Source organism: Mus musculus, chromosome 2 (genome assembly GCF_000001635.26).
Source record: "Mus musculus strain C57BL/6J chromosome 2, GRCm38.p6 C57BL/6J".
NCBI lineage: Eukaryota > Metazoa > Chordata > Mammalia > Rodentia > Muridae > Mus > Mus musculus.
This window is the reverse complement of record NC_000068.7, coordinates 103681796-103703585: the sequence shown is the minus strand read 5'-3', so window position 1 is coordinate 103703585 and position 21790 is coordinate 103681796. Positions and strand designations below refer to the sequence as shown.

Sequence of the window (21790 nt, the reverse complement as noted above, 5' to 3'; positions counted from 1 at the left end):
ACCAGCCTGAGGTTCTCCACTGTGCAGACACTCCTCGCTCTGTGGCTCCTCAGCCTGGCCTGGCCACACTCGCTGGCAGCTGCCTCACCCTCTTTCCTGTTCTGCTGCACCCAACCCCACCCTCCCTCAGGCTCAGTTTCAGCCCCACAAAGCACTCCTGGCCTCACGCTTCATCTGCTGCTCCAGTCTCTGGGCTGCACTGTCATGGCGTAAGACACGGGCCGTGACCCTCCATGGCAGCCTGGCTGTCCCCAGGCTTTTGGATAGGCTTCCAAACCACACAGTATCATTTGGGACATAGTAACTGATCAAACAGAGTCACCCAAACATTCCACAGCGGGTGTGCGCTGCAGTCTTCTGACTGTGCAGGCGCCTTCATAGTTTCTTCTGTAAATCAGGGTTCACCCCAGTATTTCCTGCCCTCTTCCCCTTCATTTTGCTTCTTGGTACTTCTCATCAATGTGCTCTTTCTTTGTTTTCTGTGTTTGCCCTCCTCCTCCTCTTCTTCTTCTTCCTCTTCCTCTTCCTCCTCCTCCTCTTTCTTTTGGTGCTGGAAACTGAACCAGGGGCCTTGCACATGTTAGGCAAATACTCTACCAATGAACTAGATGCTTAGCGTTCAGTTTTATTGTGACAGGAGCTCACTTTGTAGTCCAGACTGGCCCTGAATTCACTATGTAGCTGAAGCTGGCCTTGAACTCCTGATCCTCCTGCTACAGCTGCCGTGTGCTGTTGACTCCAGCTGCACTTGGCCTTAGGTGGTCGATAGGCTTAGGTGCTTGCTTCTTACTCTCGCTTTACCAGTGTCACCCCGAGTCCTGGTTTCTCTGGAGCTTGTGAGTGGCTGGCACACAGTCCCGTTCACATGCCAGTGATTATGTCCCACGGCTTGCTGCCGAGTCTACAGTCCAAGCCTTCACTGGATTCTTCCTCAGCCCGGCCTCATCTAGGATAGCTGCTGGCCTTCCAACCAGGGAAACAGAGCCCACACTACCATAGTTGTCCAGGAGGTTTGGGGGACCCAGACTGGCCACCTGTCAGGATCTTGAGGCCCAGAGCTGACTGAGCAAGCCCCAGTCAGGCTCAGGATACAGGGACTGTGACTGCTTCTCCCACCCTAGCATAGTTCTCTATGCCTGGCCTAGAAGAGTCCGCAGAAGGTACCTGGTCATCCATTGTGTTCACCCCATCCGGGCCCAGGGCCTCGATGGCCTGGCTGATGAGGTCTGTTCTCCCACAGTTGAGCATGCGGAAGCCCAGGTCCTGGTTGAAGCGTTCAGTAGCAGCTCGAGCATCCAGCCTCCGGAAGGAACTGAAGCAGCACTCGGGTCTGCACAGGAGAGACCAAGAGGTGTGTGAGTGTGACTGTGACACACAGCACAGTGGGTCTGGCTGAATTGTGAAGGGGTCAGCTATGGCTGGTCTTGCTCTGGTCTTGCCCTGGGGCAGTGATTCTCAACCTTCCTGATGCGGCCCTTTACAGACTCTCATGTTATGGTGACCCCAACCATAAAATTACTTTCACTGCTACTCCCTAAGTGTAATTTGGCTTACTGTTATGAGTCATAATGTAAACTCTTTGGAGATAGCAAAGTGGTTAGGTGGAGAACCTCTGCCATAGAAAGGACAAAGCTCGGCCTCCTACACATGGACTAATGCAGTGGACTGAGCGCTTGAGATCTGTCAACTGTTGGAACAAATTCTCTGACTCCCTTGAGGAGGAGAAAGCTGACCAGGGCTGGTGCCCGGGCCTGGGCCTTAGCATTTGGCCACTGCATAGTGCTTGCATAAGCAGGCTGACCTTCAGGTGGTGAAGTAGGCATTGCTGCCAATGCCTAGATTTTCCCTTTGTCTCTTCAGGTTGCCCAGTAAAACCCCAAATTATCAAGGACAAGGCAGGAAGAGAATCAGAATCCTATGAACAATCAACTCAACTAAGAACCATTATAGACAAAATCTGTACCTACACAGGGCACACCACAGCATCCTAAAAGCTCCTACCTGAATCTTTGAATTAGGTCAAAGTTTGTAAAATTCATGTCTATAGTATGGTTTGGGCACCGTCAGGAAACAGAAATTCAAGCAGCCCTCAGGCCAGGCCAGGCTAGGGCTGGCCAGCAGGAGCAGGCCCATGAACAGCTTCTGCAGCAGTCCTGTCTACAGGAGGGGTTACTGTGGGAAGGAACATGATGATCTTAAATTTAGGCACCTCTGCAGACAAGCTGCTGTTCCTCTCTGACCTGCAGTCTCTTCATTTGTTACAGGGCACTAGAGCCCTCTTTAAAGTTGTCATGATGGCTGAGATACAGGCACAAGGCAGAAGAGCTCAGCACAGGGTTTGATACAAGAAAACCACAGTGAATGAAAGAGCCTCCCCAGCCAGGACCCCAAACTCGCACTCCATGTGCACTCCAGCCCAAAGTCAAAGGTGTGTATGTGCTGGGTAGCACTACAGCAATTACAGACAAAGCCTAGAACAAACCTCTTCCCCCACTTGGCTATGGGGGATATGAACTTTTGAACGATACTTAATGTAACTCAGGTGCCCTACAGCCTTGCTCTGATGCCCACCCAGCCACTAGAAGAAGCAGATAGCAGAGAGGTGTTATAGGTGATGGGACAGAGAAGTTGTACCCCTCCCCACTTCTTTTGGGCTCCATACTTGAGTTGCCGGGGCTCACAGTCCAGGCCTGGCAGCAGTAGCCGGGCTGCCTGCCGGATATCGCCACTGTCCACAGTGGGGCTGCGACGGTGTTCTGCATAGGTGATTGCAACCCGCATCCACTCCATCAGCGGTGGCAGCAGCATGAAGGGCCTGTGGGGAAGCAGAGAGAGGTCAGGTCTGGGTGCAGTGTTCCCTGCACACAGAAGGGGGCCCCTTAGCACACAGTCTCAGAAAGTAGCCTTGCAAGACGCGCTGCTTTATCCATGAAAGGACAGTGCCAATACTACCTCTCTCCACCCAACCTCTCAGGCCTACTATAACAGCCCCTAGAACTCTATTCCAGCATGGCGTGTGTCCCATCATCCCGAATGGCCTAAGGCCAGGAACGATGCCTTTCTCATTTCTTAGCACAGGGCCTGACCCAACAGGTTTTCTGTTGAGAATTGGTTCTAATGCTTTGTCTTATTTCAGCTCCTAAAAGCCGTGCTTCTGGACCTGAGGGCCCCTGCCTCCAGCTGGCTTTGATTGATAGTAAAGAATTGCCACACAGCTAACGGCTGGGCATAAAGACTGAGGCGGGACTTTTAGATTGTGCAGGAAAGGGACCAAAGAGGAGAATCCTCATGACTTGGAGGGAGAGGGGTCAGATTTAAGAGCAGCAGAAGAAAACCATCCAGCAATGTAGTTGGAAAGGGAAAGTGACCTTATTGGGGGTTGGGGGACACTGCCCAGAAGGTAACAGGGCAGCAAAGATAAAACATAGATCTAGAAGATGTTAAGCCAGGAACACAGGAGGGAAGTGTATGCTAGTCGCAGGGAGGATTAGAAGTGCCCAGCTACAGAGCTAGTCAAGGCTTATCAAAGTCAGCTGGCATGTGTTCTTCCATTCATGAATCCAGAGGGCTCCTGGGCAGGTGCAGCATGCATGCAACCCACCGGAGTCAAAGCAGTTAACTAATTCACCGCTACAGTTTTCAATAAATGTTTGTTGACAGACTAAAACCATGAATTAGCACCTGTTACTTAGCATTAACAGATGCAGGTTTTTACACGGACCAAGTCATGTTTCTGCTGAGAAAAGAATGACATCAATCTATGACACCTGAAGCCAAGGGTGGTGGCATATATCTGTAAGCCCTGCACTTGAGAGATGAAGGCAGGAGTTCAAGGCCACCCTTGACTATAAATCGAGTTTGAGGCTAGCCTAGGCTACAGGAGTCTTGTCTCAAAAAATAATAATGATGATGATGTGTCTCGTTTTCAAGGGCATGGTGTTGATTCATATAGGAAGTGGGACTATTTGGGGAAACTTGTGTAATCTAGAAAGAAAAAAATGACCATTCATGAATTATCACTTTCTGCAAGATCCACCCTGATTATTATCCATTTGAAACCCCCTCAAATACCTGTAAAATTTCCGACTCTTACAAGGCTGGAGGGCAGTACAGAGGGACTTCCACAGATGTCCTTAGCCCTTAGCCCAAGAGAAGGTTTTGTTTAAATCATTACACTGAAAACTGGTTGTTCATGATTTTCTATTTGTACAGCAAAGAGCAGAGTGTGGCCATTAAACCGTGTGTGTGTGTGTGTGTGTGTGTGTGTCTCACTATGTAACCCAGGTGGCCTAACTTGTGTTTCTCTTGCCTCAGCCTCCTGAATTCTGGGACTGCAGGCATTGCCAAGCCCTGCTATGGTATGAAACCTCTAACTGGGCATTTCCCAGATCCTCTAAAGCAGCGACTCTCCATCTTCTTAACGCTGCCTCCCTTTAATACAGGTGACTCCCAACCATTAAGTTATTTTTGTTGCTACTTCATAACTGTGATTTTGCTACTGTTATGAATTGTAATATAAGTATTTTTGGAGATAGAGGGTTGCCAGAAGGTTGTGACCCACAGGAGGGGAACCGCTGCTCTAAGCTCCAAGGGGATGTTCGGGAAGCACACGTCCTTGTCGGGTGGTATCCTTACTCGTCCTCCTCCTCCCTTGGTGCCCCATCAGCTCACTGGGTAGAGAATGCAGTAGGGGTAGAGTTCTTCTCTCTTCGTAGAGCATGCTTGTATCTAGACTCTCTTTCCCTTGTGTGCTAGAGGCCGAGACAGCATAGTGGAAACAATCTATGTCCAGAGAGATTCATGACCCTAGTCTCAGTTCTAACTCACTTCTCCATGGACATAAATGCTCAAACCCAGTGCCTGACGCTATGAACATGGTCCTAACAGATGAACTCCACATTGTCTGTGGGGCTGTTCCTGGAAGCCTTCCTAAGTCCTTTCTGTGATTTAGTCAGTGTTTAATTCTCTATTAAGTCCTATCCTGTTTTAAAATACCTAAAGTGATGTCTGTTTCCTGAATTGAACACTGATTAATACTCTAGAAATATGAATTATCCCTCTGTATCTCAGGTGGTGTCTAGTGAATATCTTGTCTCCAAACAAAGCTGACCTTGCTAACAGCCAACCTCTTCAGGCCAAGGATGGCTTACTCACCCTCACCCTCCACCTGTGGTGCTTAGGCAGGTAAAATGATAAGCAATCCATGGGCTTTCTTGGTAACATCCTGTTCTGGGCTAGGGTTTCCAGAATACTATTTCCTTTCTACTAGTTCATCCTGCCCACTGGGCACAGTGAGAAGAGCAGGCATTATGTGATCCTCTGGAAAATCCCTGTGCTGCAGCTTCCTATTGGAAGGGCCTGGAGGAGTAGGACTGAGGGTAACTGATGGCTTCCTCAGTGTCTTGGTTTTCCCTTCCAAGTTTTTGCTGCTTCCCAAAGCTGAGGTTGGCTGAGAGTCCCTTTGTGCTGAAATGCAGTTGGCTGCAGGGCCAGGCCCGGGGCCGGGAGCCCCAGTCAGGCCGAGGGAAGCCCCTCTGCGCAGCCATCTATCTGCCTGCTGAGACAATGCGGGACCTGATACCTTAGAGTAGCCATTCTTACATATTTTTGGTCTCAAGTCCCTTGTTATACTCCAAAAAGTTACTGAAACCCTCAAAGGGCTTGCCCTGATCTTCTATGATACCAACAAGAAGTAAAACAGAGAAAATGCGAAAACACACAAATACTTTCCACAAGCTATCTATCACAGCGACAATATAACATTGAAAAGCCTCTGGAAAACTCCCTTGGACATTGCGCAAAAAATGAAATTGAAAATCAAACATCACATTTTTTTAAAAAACATCACATTCTTTTAAAACAACGTTGACCCTGTACTCTCCTGGCAAGTGTCTTCAGGGTTCCAGGGGTGGCCATAATTTGAGGACTTCTGCTTCAAAACATCACACCAGGCACCAGGTACTGGTGCTGCTGGTTATGAGTCTTTTTTTTCTTTCTTTGTGAGAGGGCGGTGGGAGTTGTGTGTGTCTCACTATGAAGCCCTAAAATCCAGGCTGGGTCAGAACTCACTATATAGACCAGGTTGGCCCTAAACTCACAGAAGTCTGCCTCCCTCTGCCTCTTGAGGGCTGGCTAACCTAGCACTGTGCCGGACTAGTTCACTGTCAACTTGGTGTACCCTAGACTCAGTTGGGAAGAGAGACTCTCAACTGGGGAACTGTCCAGGTCAGACTTGCCTGTGCCCATGTCTGTGAGAGACTGTCTTGATCAAAGATTGATGAGGGGGACCTAGTCACCGTGGATAACACCATCCCTAGGCAGATATGTCTCGACACCCTACCGAGAAAGCCATCTGAGTATGAGGCGGTAAGCCATGCTCCTCCATGGGTTTTGTGTGAGTTCCTGTCCTGGCTTCCCTCAATGACAAACTATAACTTGCAAGATGAAATAAACCTTTCCTTTGGTCAGGGTGTGTCATCATAGCAACAGAAAAGACAGCTAGCATAGTATGTAAGGATGACACTGCCCGGGGCTGGAACTCTGTCTTGATAGCACACAGTCTCTGTGAACCCTGACATGGCATAGGGCTTTCACATCCACCCATCGATCAGGATCCTGAGGACCTGGGATCCTCATGGGCAGCATCCTCCCTGGAAGAAAGTTCTAGTGGCTTCAGTACCACTGAACCACTTATGGAAACCTCAGGCAGGCCACTGACCTCTATGGACCCAGCTTTCTATTAAATGAGAGGTTAGGTTAGTGTTCATACATTTTCTTCCATGGTCAGAACTCTTCTTTACATGTAGAGCCTTCACTGCAGTAACCGTACCTATGGACCAGAGACAGAGGGTATAGTTCTGGAGGAAGACTGACTGGCTGGCTGGGATCAGGTATTTTCTCACTGGTCAAAACCCTGTGACTGTACCAGTAGCTTCACTTCTTCTAGTCACAATTTCCATATGAATAAAATGGGTCTAAATTATAGGAGTGCCTCCCAAGACAGCTATAAGTATATACACAAAGTGTTTAGCAGAAGAACATTGGGGACGTGGTATGTTCTCCATAAACGTTAAGTATTCTTACTGCTTTAGTATCTGTTGATAGGGAAAACACATAATAGAAGAAATAGGCCATAGGAATCTGGCTGCCTCAGCTCCAGCCTTCTTACAGGTCAGCTGACTCCCTGCCTTCTCCCTGCCAGCAAGCATAAACACGTAAGCCTGCAGGCAGGCTGCCCACTATCCACTCAAGCCCAGCTCATAAAAAGAGAAAACAAATGCAACCACTATGTTGAGAGTGAGCTACAAAGTTTCTGGAGGCACAAACTCTTGCCTTGGCAATAAAGAAACTTACACAGGAGGTGACTACAAGAAACATAGTCATAGAAGGTTGTGGGTCACTAACATGTGGTGGTAGGGTACAACTTTAAGGGACCAGAAGCTCCTAAAACACACTGGTGCTATTTGTGCCTAATCAGTCTCTGCCTGTGTCTCTCTGTCTGTCTGTCTGTCTGTCTGTCTGTCTGTCTGTCTCTCTCTCTCTCTCTCTCTCACACACACACACACACAAAGCTTTTTAATGTCTTGCTTTTGCAAGGTTCCTGCAGCCTGGAAAAGGCCTGCCCCTGCACATGTATGATTTATTAGGACAACAGTCCCGTAAGCAGTGTCTTAACATGGAACAGGAAACACCTCTAATTTCTAGCTCAAAGCAGGCTCTGTTCTTTCTTGAGGTGGAAAGGGGCCTTGGAACAAGAGTCAGGTTGATAGATGGGCACTGACCTGTACCTATAGGCTATGTAGTCCAAACCCTGGGCAGAAGAAAGTCTTATGTCTCTGTCCCCAACCTGGCGTGCTGAGGTCTGTACCTCTTTGAATCTCTTACAGGAAGAACCGGGGAGAGGAACAGGAGATGCCTACTGACCAAGACTATGAGAGCGGGCATCAGCTTCACTGTGGGAAGGCTGGGCCAGGGTTTTGCTTGCCTGGGTATAGGGTCATGGCAACTCATAGGCTGGGAGGGTAGGGACTGGACATCAGTTTAAGATTTACTCCCATGGATATTTCTCCATCATCTTTAAGTAATACCTCACTCAGCCTGAGAGCATTTGAAGCTTAAGAAAGGAGGAGCCAAGGAGCTTGCAGGCTGCTACTGTGGGTTTTTTGGCCTCAGATCTCAGTTTCTCCAGTTTTGCTCCACCTTCAGCAGGAGGCACAGTAGAGCTACAGGGCTGCTTGGATGAGTTCCTCTTTCCACAGACCTCACTGTGGAGCATGCTGCACACTCTTGCCTTCCATCCCACCATGGGCAGGCATGGGGCAGGAGAGAAATGTTGTGAAGATTGCCAGATTTTTCCACCAAGTGAAGATTCCACAGACAGAAACTTCTCTGGAAGAGTTGGAGTCGGCTCTGAAATGCCAGCCTGAGGCCTTCTTCATGGTTTCCCTAAGACTTCCAGAGCTGCTGTGGCCCCAAACCAAGCCAAACGCCCATGTAGAATAAAGCCAATATTGTCTTACTGAAGTCAGATTCCAACCCAGCACAAAGGAAGGGATTCTAGTTTGCCTCACATCTTGGACTAATTATTTTCCTAGAATTGCTTGGTAAACCAGGATGGTTTGGCTTAGCTTGGAGTAGCAGCTAAGCACGTTTCTCTCCCTGGACCCCCAGGCCTGTGTCCCCCTGGCTGAGCCTCACTGCCTCAGAACAACTGGGCTGATCTTAACAGAATCCCTGTTTGGAATCAGGTACTTCTGTTGAAGGTGGGGCTTTGGCTTTCTGGGGGTGGGGCCAATACGGTTTCTTATTAAAACTCATCTGGTACAGATTAGAGGAACTAGAAACCGCTTGTCAGATATGCTACACATGTGATGATTTCTAGGTTTTTGTTGTTTTGGGAGTGCTTGGGTTTGAACTCAGGTCCTTGTGCATGCTAAGCAAGTGCTACCACAGAGTTACATCCCAGGCTTTTAGGGTACTGTTTGTTTGTTTGCTTGTTTTTGAGATGAAGTCTTTTTATGTAGCCCTAACTGGCCCAGAGCTCACTTTGTAGGTCAGGTGAACAGGCTGCTTCATACTTGATCCTTCTGACTCTGACTCTCTAGTCCTGGGATTACAGGTGTATATGCCATGGCTGGCTTCCCTCCACTTTGCTATTTTGTTGTCCAGGCTGGCCTTGAATGTTGGAGTTCAAGTGAGTCCTTGTATCAGTGCACCAGGATTGGGGTGGATTGCCTTACCAGACTAAATTTAATATGATATATGAATTTCAATTTCAAACATGGCCTAGTCACAACGAGATATGATCCTTCTCCGGCCTCTTGCTGGTGGTGGCTCTAGAGGTCTCCAAGGAATCTGTCAGCAATGGAATGTGCAGTCAACTGTATGACAATTGGGACATGAGGCTGAAAAGACAGTCACTAATGAATAATGTTTATAGAACAGGTAATTTTAAGTCCCTTACGTCCTACTAATTAATCATCACTTTGTAAAGCAGGTACTCTTTAAAGTGTGTACTCTACACACGGACAAGCAGAGCACCCAGTGCTATTCACGAAGCAGCAGCAGAGATGGGCTGTGAACCAGGAAGGGCACACCCTCCAAGGCCCTTCTCAGAATGCATTTCATGACCACTCAGTTTGTCCTTTAGCTCTGTTTTTATTTTGTTTTAATTTTACAAATGATTCCTGTGTGTGTGTTTGTATGTGTATGTGCGTGTTTGTATGTGTATATGTGTGTATGTGTGTGTGTGTGTGTGTGTGTGATTACAGTATGATAGAAAGTCAGTTCTTTCTATCATGTGGATCCCAGGGATCTAACTGAGGTCATCAGGCTTGGATACAAAGCCTCCACCAGCTGAACCACCTTGCTGCCTGCCTTCTCCTCTTTGATAAGGTCTCACCATGTAGTCTAGGCTAACCCGGAACTTACTATGCAGACTACACAGGCCTTCAACGTTGTGTGTCACCATGTCTGGCTGACTTTACCTAATGGTATTTTAAACTTTGGGATATGGCAAGCATGCACTCATGCAGCCATCATGCTTTTTACTTTTATTTAAGTATTCAACAACCATTTATTACATAGAATCTATATTTATGATCAGTCTTTGGTCGTCTAGGCATGGAAGCACACATCTGTAATTCTAGCACTTGGGAGACAGGGGTAAGAGAATCATGACTTGATGGGCATCTAGCCTACAGAATGAATTTTACACTAGACTGAGCTATGCAGCAAGACCAGACTGAATCTCAAGAACACAAAACAAAACAAAAAAATGAAATAGTGTCCAGATCAGTGAATGTTTTTACCTGAGATATTTAAAAATAATGATTCTACCAAGATGTGACCCATCTCACAATAAGAGGGGCATCTGTAATATGTCTCCCACTCTGGACCACTTTTGAGAGAGAAGGAAAGTGCTGTTGCCAACACGGGGATGGCCAGGTATAAAGAGGCACTTCATCCTCACAGTGTTAGGGCACTTGACTAAAGAATCTTTGTCCACAGCAGTCCCTCTGCCTGATCCACACTACCTGTTTTGCAAGGGCATTTCCTCCCACCCACCAGCTTGGCATACCTCCATGCTCCCCTTCAGCAACATGCCCTATGACATACAGGACTTACCAGGTTTGTATTCTTTTATTTGTGTGGGATTTTGTGGGCTTTTCCCTTGAGTACAATTTTTCTAAGGCTCACTGTCATCTCCTGCCATCTTTCAGCAAAGAAAGTCCATTAGGAGCCATCTACTGAGTTTATAACAAAGGGCATATTTCTTACTCAGCCCTTGGGTCATGTTCTCAGGGGTCCATTTACTCCTGAGCTGCACTCTGAAGGCAAAGAGAGACTTCCTAGTCTTTTGTTCCTGAAGGCTTCAGGTAACTTGAATATTCTTTTTAGATAAAAACAGTTAATTCCTAGATAAAAAGCTGGCAATGTCTCATGAGGACTTCCTAGAACCAGGCAGACTGGGGCTAAGGTAGCTCTAGGAAAGTAGCTGGAAAACTAGGATAAGGCAGGAAAGGGAGAGGCAGATGTGGTGATGTGGTTGTGCTAACATGCAGCCTTGAGTCATGATGGAAAGATCACAACCGGCCTCGACTCCTGGAGGTATCTTATGTGGGTGAGGAGGTCTAGGTGCCAATGGAGACTACATGCAGGTCGCCACCACACCCTTTTCCACGTAGCAGGAAGGGCCTTAAGCCTTCATAGTTGAGGCTATCAGATCCATTCTCAGGCTAGCATGTCTCGGCATTGTTGCTGGACTGATCCAGCAGGCCAGGGTATCACTGCTACCCACACACATGGGGTGGCAGGAGTGTGACAGCAAACCTTTCTCAACTCCTGGGCCACCGGTGTGGCTTTCTTGGACGATAGGTCACACATCATCCACAGGGCCCAGTGCTGCCATGTGCCAGAGACCCACTTTCTCTTTCCATACTCGCTGACACAGCTGACTACGGACCATACATTCTCTCACCATCTAAAAGCCAGACAGGCCAGGACTTCCAACCTATGCAAATACTCTTTTCTCTTGTGGGCACTTGCCACAGCTCATTGGACTCTGCCAGGAAGGTAGCCTTATCAGGATCCCAGGGCTCAGTTGTTCCCAAGACAACTTGATATTTATCCCACAGACATCTACCTGCTGGGATGGGGAACATGGTGGAGTTTTTGAGCTAGGCCCTGGAAATGGTATTTCTATTCAAATGTAGCTGAGTGAAATCATACTCTATCTGCTTCCCCACTCACCTGCGGTCTAGGGAAGAAAGGTGACACACTCGAAAGTGTCACATATGGAGCTTCTAAAAATGTCTGGGAAACAACCTATGTTGAACTTAGGGTAGACAGAGATGATCTCATGTAGAGAGGAATTCCTGATAGGTAAATAGTGACCCTGTGGATGGGGGTGGGGATGTGGATGGGAGGCAGCAGTCAGAAATGAGGAAGAAAAGGCAGGCTCCCGTGCTGGATCTAACTCTGCTTTCTACACCTATAGCCCAACTGCAGCCCTGTGAATACTCTGGCACAGACTTCTGACTTGCATACTATATTGCTAGGATCTGGGCACCAACTTATGCCAAGCAAGCCTGAGGCCATTTGCATATCACCTTTGACCCTTCAGCTGCTTGCCAGAGAGGTTTGTCATGAGTTCATGTCTTACCAGTGTGAAAGCCAAGGCACATCACTCAGGTCATATAGTAGTCAAACCATAACTAGACTGGCCCTTAGAAAACATGACAAATGTACTGGGATCTTCCATGATGTCCAGCTGCCATATAGGGCACATTGAATCTGCTGGCCAATAGAGAAATAGGAGGTGTAATGGGACACCTCCGTGGGCCATGTACCCATGCTGCCCAGACTCCACCTTTACTCACATCCTCGACAGACTCTGAACTGAAAGCTGGACACCAGCGTCTCAAAGAGTGCACTCAAAATATTAAAAACCCCATTCCAAAACTGCATATACTAAACATGGGAAAGGGAGGGGGCAGGGCAAGCCACAGCCAGCTGAGAGGCTGCTTGTCTGGGTTGTGTGGGAAGGAATAAATCTAAGGAGATGCCTGGAAGGCAGGTGAGGGCAGGCCAGAAAACGAGCCTGGTCTGGCTCTTGATCTGCTAAAGCTCCTAGCTGCTCGCACTGTCAGGGTCTGAATCATCTCCAGAAGGGCCTCGGAAGCACCTCAAAAATGCAGGATCCCTTGAGAGGGAGGCCTTCCCTATACCAGGCACTCTCAGAAACACAGCCACACTACAGACAAAAGGGATTGTTGCTGTCATGTAACTCCAAATGAATGAAGCCTGGGCTGGGCAGTTCCCAGTCTTCTTTTTTTGTGTGTGTGAAGACTGGCGGTTGTAACAATGGGACAGGAAGTCCCAGGCAAGGGGCAGCCCGCAGGGGCACTTGTCAGAGGCCTGGCCAGGATCCTGTTCTGTCTCCGTACTCTATTATCTGGCACTGCCACTTTCTTTGTCTGCTCCAAATCCCTGGCTCGCTCCTTCTCGGATGTTGGCAGATGCCCACATTCAGGCTGGCCACCCAGAGCTAGCAAACCAAGTCTGATGGGAAGCAGTTGAGAGCCAGCCACCCATGTCACAGTGGAGGGGAGGGAGCTGATGGAGAGGTCCGAGACTTGCCCTCTCAGTCTGGGGAAGGCAAGAGAGAGTGCACAGTAAGAAGTCCCTGGTTTGTTATAATCAGAATTCCCGGCCTGAACTCTACTTTGCCTCTTTCTTTCTAGCTGAGACCTTGGCATGTCTGGGTCCTCCTCAGGCCCCCAGGTCCTGCTCAGACCTACAGTCTGCTGTAAATGGGAACAAGAAAAGTTTCCTCCAAGAGCTATGGGCAAGGAACTGTTACGGAGCTGGGTAAAGTGCTTCAGAGACTGTCAGGCTTGATCTTAATGTTGAGGGTCTACACAAAATCCCTTAATGTTCTCTAAGAATGATGCATCCTGGACTGCCATCCTGAAGTGCCATCAGAAGTGACTATTGACTCCCCTCCCCTCTGGAGTGTGGGTAAGATAGAGTAATATATTCTACTAGGCTGAATTCTTGCTTCTTACCGAAACAACAAAGATAATCAAGTCAGATCATATTGCTCCTAGGTATGCATTGGCAGCAGGTCACACACAGGTACCATGGTAGCTGAACCTTAATGAGCAGGAGGCCAGGAACACAATACAAATGAATGTTGGAAAATGACTGATAGTTTGCTTGGCCAGAGAAAATCAAGGCTGTAGAATACTCTGAATCCTCGGATAGTAGTTTAAACTCTAATACATCTATAAACACTTCAGTTTCAAACAATTCTCACTTCACCTTAGTTCTCAACTTGGGACATCTGGTCTACCTCCATCCTCTTTGCTCCTCACCAGGTTCCTTACCTCCTGCTGAGTTACAAGAAAGTAAAGACAGACACTGAAGAGGGAAGTATACTAGCAAAGGGGGAAAATACGCACTTTGAGTAGATATGATTTTTAAGCTTACCAATGTTTTGGGATTATCTGTGAACTAAACATGACTATTTTAGTCCTTCCATAAGTTTATGATAATAACATCTGCACAGTTCATTAGCAATTACCACATATGGGGAGCTTATATTGTGTATTACCTTATTTGATCTCCATGAACTCAGTTGGAAATAGGTCAAGTCATTTCCACTTCAAGTAAGAGGTTTGGGAAATTAAATGCTTGCAGTCACATATCTGGTAAATGATAAAACAGGAACCCCTTTGCCCTAACTTCACAGACCCCAACCATTAGATGCCATTGGCTATTTTGCTAGCTGAAGACAATATTTAATAATTTGTGTTTCAGGAACTGTTCTATGTCAGAAACAAAGAAGACTCATGATGTTTACATTTTCAAGGGGTGAGAAATGGCCAAACAAGTAGATTTACACTTAAACAAGATCATTTCAAAAAGAAAAAAGAGGGAGAGATGACAGGGAATGTGTTGGATGGGAGAGACGGCCCTCAGTGTGATCTGAAAACTACATACCAGTCCTTGTGGAGGTTACTGGCAATGCAAAGTGGGGGAACATGGAAGCAATACTTAAACCACTCAATAGCTATTATTTCATTTACTTCCATTTTGGGTAAACAGATGGAGATTTAATGCACAAAAAGCGGGGAAGAGGCATGGAGAAAAGAGCTTAACATTGCAAATCTTCTTGAAGTGGTATTTAAGGGAATCACAAGTCAGTAGCATGAAGCTCCCATCACCATCATCTCTATTATGTGATAAGAAAACACTTTCGCAAGCTGAGCAAAAGATTAACGAGCCACTTAGACTCAACGAACACCAACCGGTGGGTGCCTCTGAACATCACCCTTCTGCATCTGGAACAGAACAAAGGAAAATAGATGCCTGTCCTCACTGTGGGGCTCATCTGTGTAAGTAAGGGTCATGTCCCCAGAACTTGGGGAGCCATCTAAAGAAGCAGGCCTGGAATTTCATATTACCAAGAAGGAACAGTCTCTGGGAATCAGAGGAAGAAACGCTGAACTGGACTCTTAGAACACATCTCCGAGGATATGCTCACCAACGGCAAACTACTAACCCACAGCCTGACATTGAAACATTTGCTAACTAGGAACTGGTAATGACTGGGGGTTAGGTGGAGGTGTCCTACCAAAGTTTTGTTCCTTTAAAGTGTGAATTCATTTGCCATGATATTTGCATCTGGGAATACCAGAAGCCCTGTGTTTTTGTTGTTTAAGCCATGCTTAAGTCATAATTTTCTCTGGTTGTGTTGTGAGGGCTATTTAAAGTCCTTGGTCTGATCTGCCAGGGTCTATCAACAATTCTAGTCTTCTCAGAGATTATCCTTAATGTGGTAATGAAGACTTCACATATACCACATGCCAGACACTGTTATATATATTTATATATTAATCTTAGAGCATCCTGAAGTTGCTACTATTGTTCCTATGCTAAGCAGAATTGAGACATAAAGCTGAAGTGACAGGCATGAGGCCATCTGGTTTGGGGATTTGAAGCTAGGCAGGCTTTGATCCAGAGAGCCAACCTAACACACTGCCACAAAATTCAAGCTTCCTCTCACACTGATGGCTGAAGGTTCTGAAATGCAGCAAGGCTGAGTTCAAAAAGTGTATCTTTGAGCACAACTTTATTCTTTAGATAAGACTACACTAACTGAATGAAGACTCAATGACAGCAGGTCTTGCAAGGTTCCATCCCAGTACAGACACTCTTGGTTTAGGGTCTGAGATACTGGCAAAAGCCTCTGGAAGAGGTCTCCCTCTACAAAGAGGCACTATGTAGAGCTGAGGGAGGGAGGTCAGGAACTGCAGCTAGGGCCCACGTTTTGAGCAAATAGCCTGGTAGCCATTGTAACTACCACTTTTTCTCCCTGGCCTTACTTCTTCAGGGTCCTGGGCTCTGATGCACAGGTCTGGTCACCTTACCCCAATCTGACCCTGAACATTTAACTCTGTGTCTCCTTCCATTCTTAATGACTGATGACATCTTCCAGCAATTTGCTGGCAAGAGAACAGGTCTCTTGCCTCCCATGCATGTCTATACAGTCCTCCTTCTCCTCATTCCTCAGGATGGTTATAGTCTAGGCTACCACCCCAGCTGGCCAACCCTCTGCCTCCAGGCATTACCACCATCAAGGACCACATGGCCAGATGGTTGCCCATCCTCTTCCAGGCCTCAGGGGAGGGATCCACAGACTCCTGGATCCCTGACAGGAGCTTCTTTCACTTTCTAAGCTTAATCTCTTGGTGACACACCCCACAGGGCAGCAGCTGTGACTAATCCTGTGTTCTAGGCCCTGCCTTGTGTGTCTGGCTGGTGCTGTGACACTGAGCTGCCAGGGAGCAAGGCATCCTGGGAGGGCAGAGCTCTCAAGGCTAACAAGTGGGGTCCTGGTAGAGATGAGGCAGGTAAGGCTATAGGGGCCCTGAAGGGGTAGACCTGAAAGCTGGGACACACTCATGATGTCTGAGAGCTTTGGGGTCAGGGAGAAGAGAGATCTGAAACACTGTAAAAAGCCAAGGGCCCAGGGCTCAGGAGTATAGTTCTAGTCTCTTCTAGTCATTCACCAGTTAGGCCCAGGCCTGATACACCACCCTTCTGAAAAATATGATCATAAGAAACAGAAATGGATAGAATGCTCTTTAAAAGGGCCATAATAATACATCTCACATCTCTCTCTCTCTCTCTCTCTCTCTCTCTCTCTCTCTCTCTCTCTCTCTCTCTTTCTCTCTCTCACACACACACACTCTAGTGTAGAGTTATTTTCCCTGTCAAGAGAGATATGTGGATGAACTCAGGACTCTGCCACAGAGTGTGTACACTATTCCTGGCCTGATTCAGGTCAGTAGAATGCTTTCCCACTCGTTTTCACAAGCCCTGCCCTGCATGTGACTCTAATTTCCTACTGTTTTTTCTTTTTTAACTCCCTTCCCAAGCACAGAGCTCACAGGTCTAGGGGAAGGTTGCCTTGCAGAGAGATACTGAGGCCCCACTGAACAGTATAGGCTTAGTAGGGAATGTCACACAATGTGCTCCACACAAAAGGGATGCTAGCATGTTGCTGCTCTTTATCTGCAGAGCTATGGTCACTCAAGGTCCCTCCCTAGACGAAATCATAGTATATTTCTTATAACACAAATAGAGAAGACTTGAATAGCCACGCCGCCAAAATGAGTCCCCTTGGAATAGGTGGTGAATGAGAGATCACTTAAGAGTCCCAAAGAGACCCAGACATCAGTCCCCAAGAAAGGACTTCAGGCCACACCTTCACTGCCACACCTGGAATCACAGTCTCTGAGCAGTTTGGGTTGCACATTTCTGAGATGAGCGAGGAAGGGCCTCAGGGGAGGAAGCAGGTAGAGTCAGGGGAGTATTGTGAGCTCACAAAAACAAAGCCCTAGGATCCTGGCAAACTCCAGTTACTGCAAGGAGGCAAATTTTCTCAGCTATTTGGTAAGGGTGTTGGGGTAGCAGAGACTCAAGGGGCTCTGAGGCCCAGCCCAGCACTGTCTCCACAGCCTCTAGGGTCTGTCCTGTCCAAGAAGGTCTGAGGCACAGCAGGGCCTACATCAGCAGAGGGGGACCAGTTCATGAAGCACTGTGTACCTGGGATCGCAGAAGCATCTGCTTGTCTGTATTAAGATTTGAAAATTTTGGATTTCATTGCTCCCACAGTGGTGGTTCCAATTTCCTACCAATCTAATACTTGTTTGAAATGATTCATGGAAAAATACCTTTGTGACCAGTAGACTCATGCTGCAGAGTGTGGTTTCTAGATAATTGGTTTCTAAACGCATACACATGTGTCTGTTACTATTCAAACTCAGTGGCTACCACCACATGCAGATAATGGACTCCTGCCACAGAGGAGCCTGATGCTGCCTGTTAAGATCATGGGGGAGAGGGCACTATTACCCCTATGGGCAAAGCCAGAGGGTGTTGCCACATAAACGCTTGGGTTGGGGTGGGGGTCTCGGCCTGAGGACCTAGTAGCCCCAGCCCGGGGCAACAGGCTCTGCTCCTTGTTCAGTTTATCCAAGCTGGCTTTGCTGGGGGGCTGGGCTGGGCCTCACACCTCTCGGAACCTCACTAAACAGCAAACAGGTCTCCTCTCTCCTCTCTCTAATGCAGTCTGCCTAGCCCTTCCCAGCCAACTTTTGCAACCGCAACACTTTCTCCACAAAGCAGAAACAGCTGGGGAGCAGGGCCTGCGATCTGGCCACGCCTCCCACTGTATGGGCTTGACTTTCAGAATGCCTTGGGTTCCAGCTGCAGCCTTGTTTGGGTCAGGCCCAGATGGGCCTCCTCAGCCATCCAGAGAGATAAAATGATGCTGACATCATAGTGATAACAGTAATAGCAACAATGATGATAGCATTTACTGCTGGCATTACTCCTGTGTGTGTGCCAGGCCACTGTCGTTTTATGTTTCTTCCAGTTACAGGCTATATGGTGCAGTGGTATGAGCACAGCCTCTGTGGTCTTGGCTAGTTACTGAGTCTTTCTGTGCCTCTATGTACTCATGTATAAAATGAACACCTCCTTCCTGGTAGAATGTGAGATAGGCACACACCCATAGTGTGCTCAGCATTGTGTCTGATACATAGTAAATACTCACTGAGCACTGGCGGCCTTCCTGGAACCCTTACACAGGCTTCTTCACCACTCTATATTTACAGCTAAGGAAATGAAGCACCGTGAGGTTTAGAACCTTGCACAAAGGTCTCAAGGTTCACGAATGTCAGTGTTATTATTTGTACCCAAGCCATCTGTTCACAGCACTCCATGCTCTGCTCCAAACATTGCTGTATGTTCTCAGGAGTACCAATGCTGCCTGGAAGCTGTCTGTAACCAACCAGGGCATGGAACTGAACCTCAGTGGGTAGACTAGGAGACTGTAGAGGCCCAGGAGAAGGGGGTTTCGCTGAGGAGCAGGCTGATGTGCCTGAAGACAACAGTCAGCTGGGGAAGGCCTCAGGCCACCCTTCTGTCAGGTGAAGCCCTGTAGTGAGGGGTTTTCCCATGTAGAAGAACACAACTTCAAGCTCACAGGGTAAGTACATGCAGCACCAATATGTATACACACACATACAGAGACACATGCATATCTACACACACACATATATCTCAAATACACACGTATTTGGTGGTTGGTGGGGGGCAGGTTTCTCTCCATGGCTATCTTAGAACTCGCTATGTAGAACAAGCTGGCCTTGAACTCAGAGATCTGCCTGCCTTTGTCTCCTGAGTGCTGAGATTAAAGACATATACTACCATGCCCAGATTATATGGAGTGTATGTTTTTAAAATATTTATTAAATTTTTAAGGCTGTTTTGTTATTTTAAGTGTGTGAATATTTTGCCTACATGGATGCCTGGTGCTTTCAAAGCCTTTAGACCTCTGAGACCTAGAGCTGCAGTCCTGTCCTCAGGTTGACCTGCCACTCAGGCACCCCCTTCTCAAGCTCCTCATAGGATCACCCTTGGGACGCCCACAACATGCACATATGTTCAGCTTCAAAGGGCTGGAGCCCTGAAGACAACAAAAACCTGCCTTGGCCCCAGTGTTCTCATCTAAGAAACAAGCTGATGGGACCAAACATGCCCAAGATCCCTCTTATAATAGTGTCACTGTCATCCAAAGATGACATCCAAAGAGAGCTGTGGTGACAGCTACCACAGATAGAGGGCCAATTACCACTGTCCTTATGGCTTTTTCTCAAAGTGTGTGCTCACTCAACCACACTGCCACCTTTCCAGAGCTGCAAGGATGTCTCGTTTTGTAGAGGAAACTGAACTTTCAAAGAGCTGATCTAGCTGGTGCACGCTAAGCTGACCAACTCCAGGCTGAGACGAAAGCCCACTTCCCAGCCTTGGTGACCCCATAACACATCTGCCCTGGTAAAGAAATATATTACACATGGGACTTGAAATATCATATTGCACATGAGCCTTCATCTGTCTGAGCACCCAGGCCACCTTTAAGACCAGCCAGCCAGCTCCAGGAGGCTGCTTGCACTGTTAGAAGATACATGTGTGTTGTGAGCATTTCCTACTTGGTGACCAGGCAAAAATGATACCTACCGTTCATTATTCAGAGTCATTCTTGGGGGATCCAGGTTGGGGTTCTCCATGGACTCCATCTGTGGACACCTCAGGAAGTAGTAGAGTGTGTGGAGAGCATCGGGGGACCACGTGATGGGCTGTGGTGGCTGGCGGGCCTGGCGAGCAGGGCTGGTGCCTGGGCACAGGGGGTGGCGGCCCTGCATGTGGTGCATGGCTCGAGAGACCAGATCACCTGGGAAGGGGGAAAAGGACAAGTCTGAGCTCCCAGCCCACATTCTCCTAGGGTAGCAGCTCCCTCACTTAGTGTAATTACTGTTTACCCCAGAGTCCACAGGCTGAGGAGGAGACTGTCACCTAGATGCACAATAGCAATTTGGTTTCCCTTTCATTTCCAGTCTTGCCTTAACAGCTGAATTACAAACACTTGGCAGGGCTGTCTTCCTCCAGAACTTATGCTAATGTGGTTTCCTTTTCAACATCTCCACTCTCTCCACCGCCCTAGGGGCCTTCCCTCAGTTCTCTGACCATGGGAACCAGCCAAAGCACGGGCCCTGTGGAGAGTCTCCCTTATGCTCTCGTGTGCAAACCCTGGGACTTTGGAAGATAATGGCTGCCACCATCCATTGGACACTCAACAATTCATTATAAACTCAACTCAGTCCTTACAGCGCTAAGGGTCAAGTCAGAGGCACTGAGACTTATTTGCTGAACATATCCTGACTCCATGCGTTCTGGTCACAAAGAAGCTGCAGTGAAGTATGTGGGCTGTCGGCTAGGTGACTCCAAAGCCCATGAACTTCACTGTGATAAGGGCTCTACCCTGCCTTACTGGAATCTGTGGGGTCACAGGGCCCCATATCCTGTGTTGTGTTTCTGTCTTAGTCTTTTCAACATCCTAGCAGCCCCTGACAGGAAATGTGCCATCATTGTGTGAGGCCACAATGCTGAGAAAGGATGGTCTAAAACCGCCCCACGCACCTGCAGGCGCCTCTGTTCTAGAACAAGCGCTGCCTTTGTGTTCTCCAAGCCTGAGAGCTCAGGGCGTCTCTGCTGTGGGCTAGCCGCCCCGAACTCACAGAAGTCTCTCACAGATGGCCCTACCCACAGGAAGCCTTAGGGACTCAGCTAACTCTACAGAATAGCAGCAAGCATCAGGGTCTAACTGTGCATATGACGTAACTCAATCAGCGAGACAATTCATTACTTTAACTAGTCAGCTTCCACCTCTCAGCTAATGGGTGTCTGATTCGGTATTTCTTGTGTTCCAGAGTCCTGCAGAGTCTCCCTCACACAAGCTGCTCAGAAATGCCTGATGAGTAGAGGAAGTGGTACTGTGCACGCATTTCATTTTCATATACTACAACAGCTAAGGACTGACTTAAGCCTATTGACTGCCAAATTCTCCCAGTACAGTCACAGATAGCAACTAGCTACAAGCAGGGACGAATGACCACAACTGGAACACCCCACCCAGAAAGAGTCCTTCAGGTACTATCCCCAACCAAGGTGCACACTGTCTCTTCCCTGCTGATTCTCATTCCCCAAATCACAGTTAGTTGCCTGGGGACTCTTGCCAATTCCAGGGCCAAAAGTGTTGGTGAGAGTGGGGTCCCGATACTGACCCATGTCCACAGACTTTTGATTTCATTAGTCTGGGGCAGGATCTGACACCTTTAATATGTAAAATCATTTGGTGCCTTGAATACTCAGCCTT

The 21790-nt window shown here is 47.8% G+C and overlaps 1 protein-coding gene across 1 annotated transcript in view; it reads right to left on the bottom strand.

The window, feature by feature from the left end:
- Positions 1-21790, bottom strand: part of Abtb2 (ankyrin repeat and BTB (POZ) domain containing 2) — a 152114-nt gene that overhangs the window by 14838 nt on the left and 115486 nt on the right. The window contains exons 3-5 of the mRNA NM_178890.3: positions 20095-20308; positions 2663-2815; positions 1165-1330 (exon numbers count right to left, since the gene is read on the bottom strand). Coding sequence (NP_849221.2) covers positions 1165-1330; positions 2663-2815; positions 20095-20308 — 533 coding nt within the window. The remainder of the gene's footprint in view (positions 1-1164; positions 1331-2662; positions 2816-20094; positions 20309-21790) is intronic.